The sequence below is a fragment of the Galeopterus variegatus genome, unplaced genomic scaffold (genome assembly GCF_000696425.1).
Source record: "Galeopterus variegatus unplaced genomic scaffold, G_variegatus-3.0.2 Scaffold437, whole genome shotgun sequence".
NCBI classification, from domain to species: Eukaryota; Metazoa; Chordata; class Mammalia; order Dermoptera; family Cynocephalidae; genus Galeopterus; species Galeopterus variegatus.
Window position 1 is genome coordinate 519,342 of NW_007726548.1, and position 775 is coordinate 520,116.

A 775-nucleotide genomic window follows, 5' to 3' on the forward strand; every position below is an offset into this window, starting at 1 on the left:
CCCTATAAAACCCAAGCATTTTTCAATTTTTGTTGATCCTTCTGAAGATTTGGAGGATCAGCGGAACATGTCACAGCACAGCATTTTGCCTAAAAAAATCATTCTCCTGTATTCCTCTTCTCGAGTGTCTTGTCTTCCACATGGTGGGGTTGGGAAAGTGGCTTTCTTTTCTTCTCTCCCCCTTTTTGCAGCCTTCTTATTCCTGTCTCTTTCCTCCCTCATTACCACACAAACTTCGAATTCCTCTCCTCTTTATACAGAGCAGTTCATCTCTGGCCTAGGTTCCTGCCTCCAAACTTGATTACTACAGAGCTAAGAAAAACAAAATGCTTTCAGATTATTTTTGATGAAGGTATATAGCGATGTTGCAAGGACTGAATGGACATTGGGTTGTGCCTGGCATGTATTCTATACTTGATAAATGTTTTCTATTTCTTTCACAGGTATGTCGAACAGAGTAACCTGATAATGGAGAAGAGGAACAATTCACTCCAGACAGCCACAGAAAACACACAGGCAAGAGTATTGCATGCTGAACAAGAGAAGGTAAAATAACTAGAGAGATAAAAAGCCCAGGACAGGCTGTATAGAGCTAAGGAGCGGTCCTGTATATGTACTTACCAATCAGCTTTTTTGCCATCCCCGGGAAAAGAACTAGAAATTTCCCAACAGGTTTTCATATATCTATCATCCACATTTCTGTTTTATTATACGCTTTGCAATAAGTTGACCCCAAAACAATCACTGATCTTAGTAATTTGATTAAGGTAAGAAT

General features: G+C 39.6%; 1 protein-coding gene across 1 annotated transcript in view; it reads left to right on the forward strand.

Moving 5' to 3' along the window:
- FKBP15 (FK506 binding protein 15, 133kDa) overlaps nucleotides 1-775 on the forward strand; it is a 69,422-nt gene that overhangs the window by 38,255 nt on the left and 30,392 nt on the right. Inside the window, exon 19 of the mRNA XM_008568751.1 lies at nucleotides 444-546. Coding sequence (XP_008566973.1) covers nucleotides 444-546 — 103 coding nt within the window. The remainder of the gene's footprint in view (nucleotides 1-443; nucleotides 547-775) is intronic.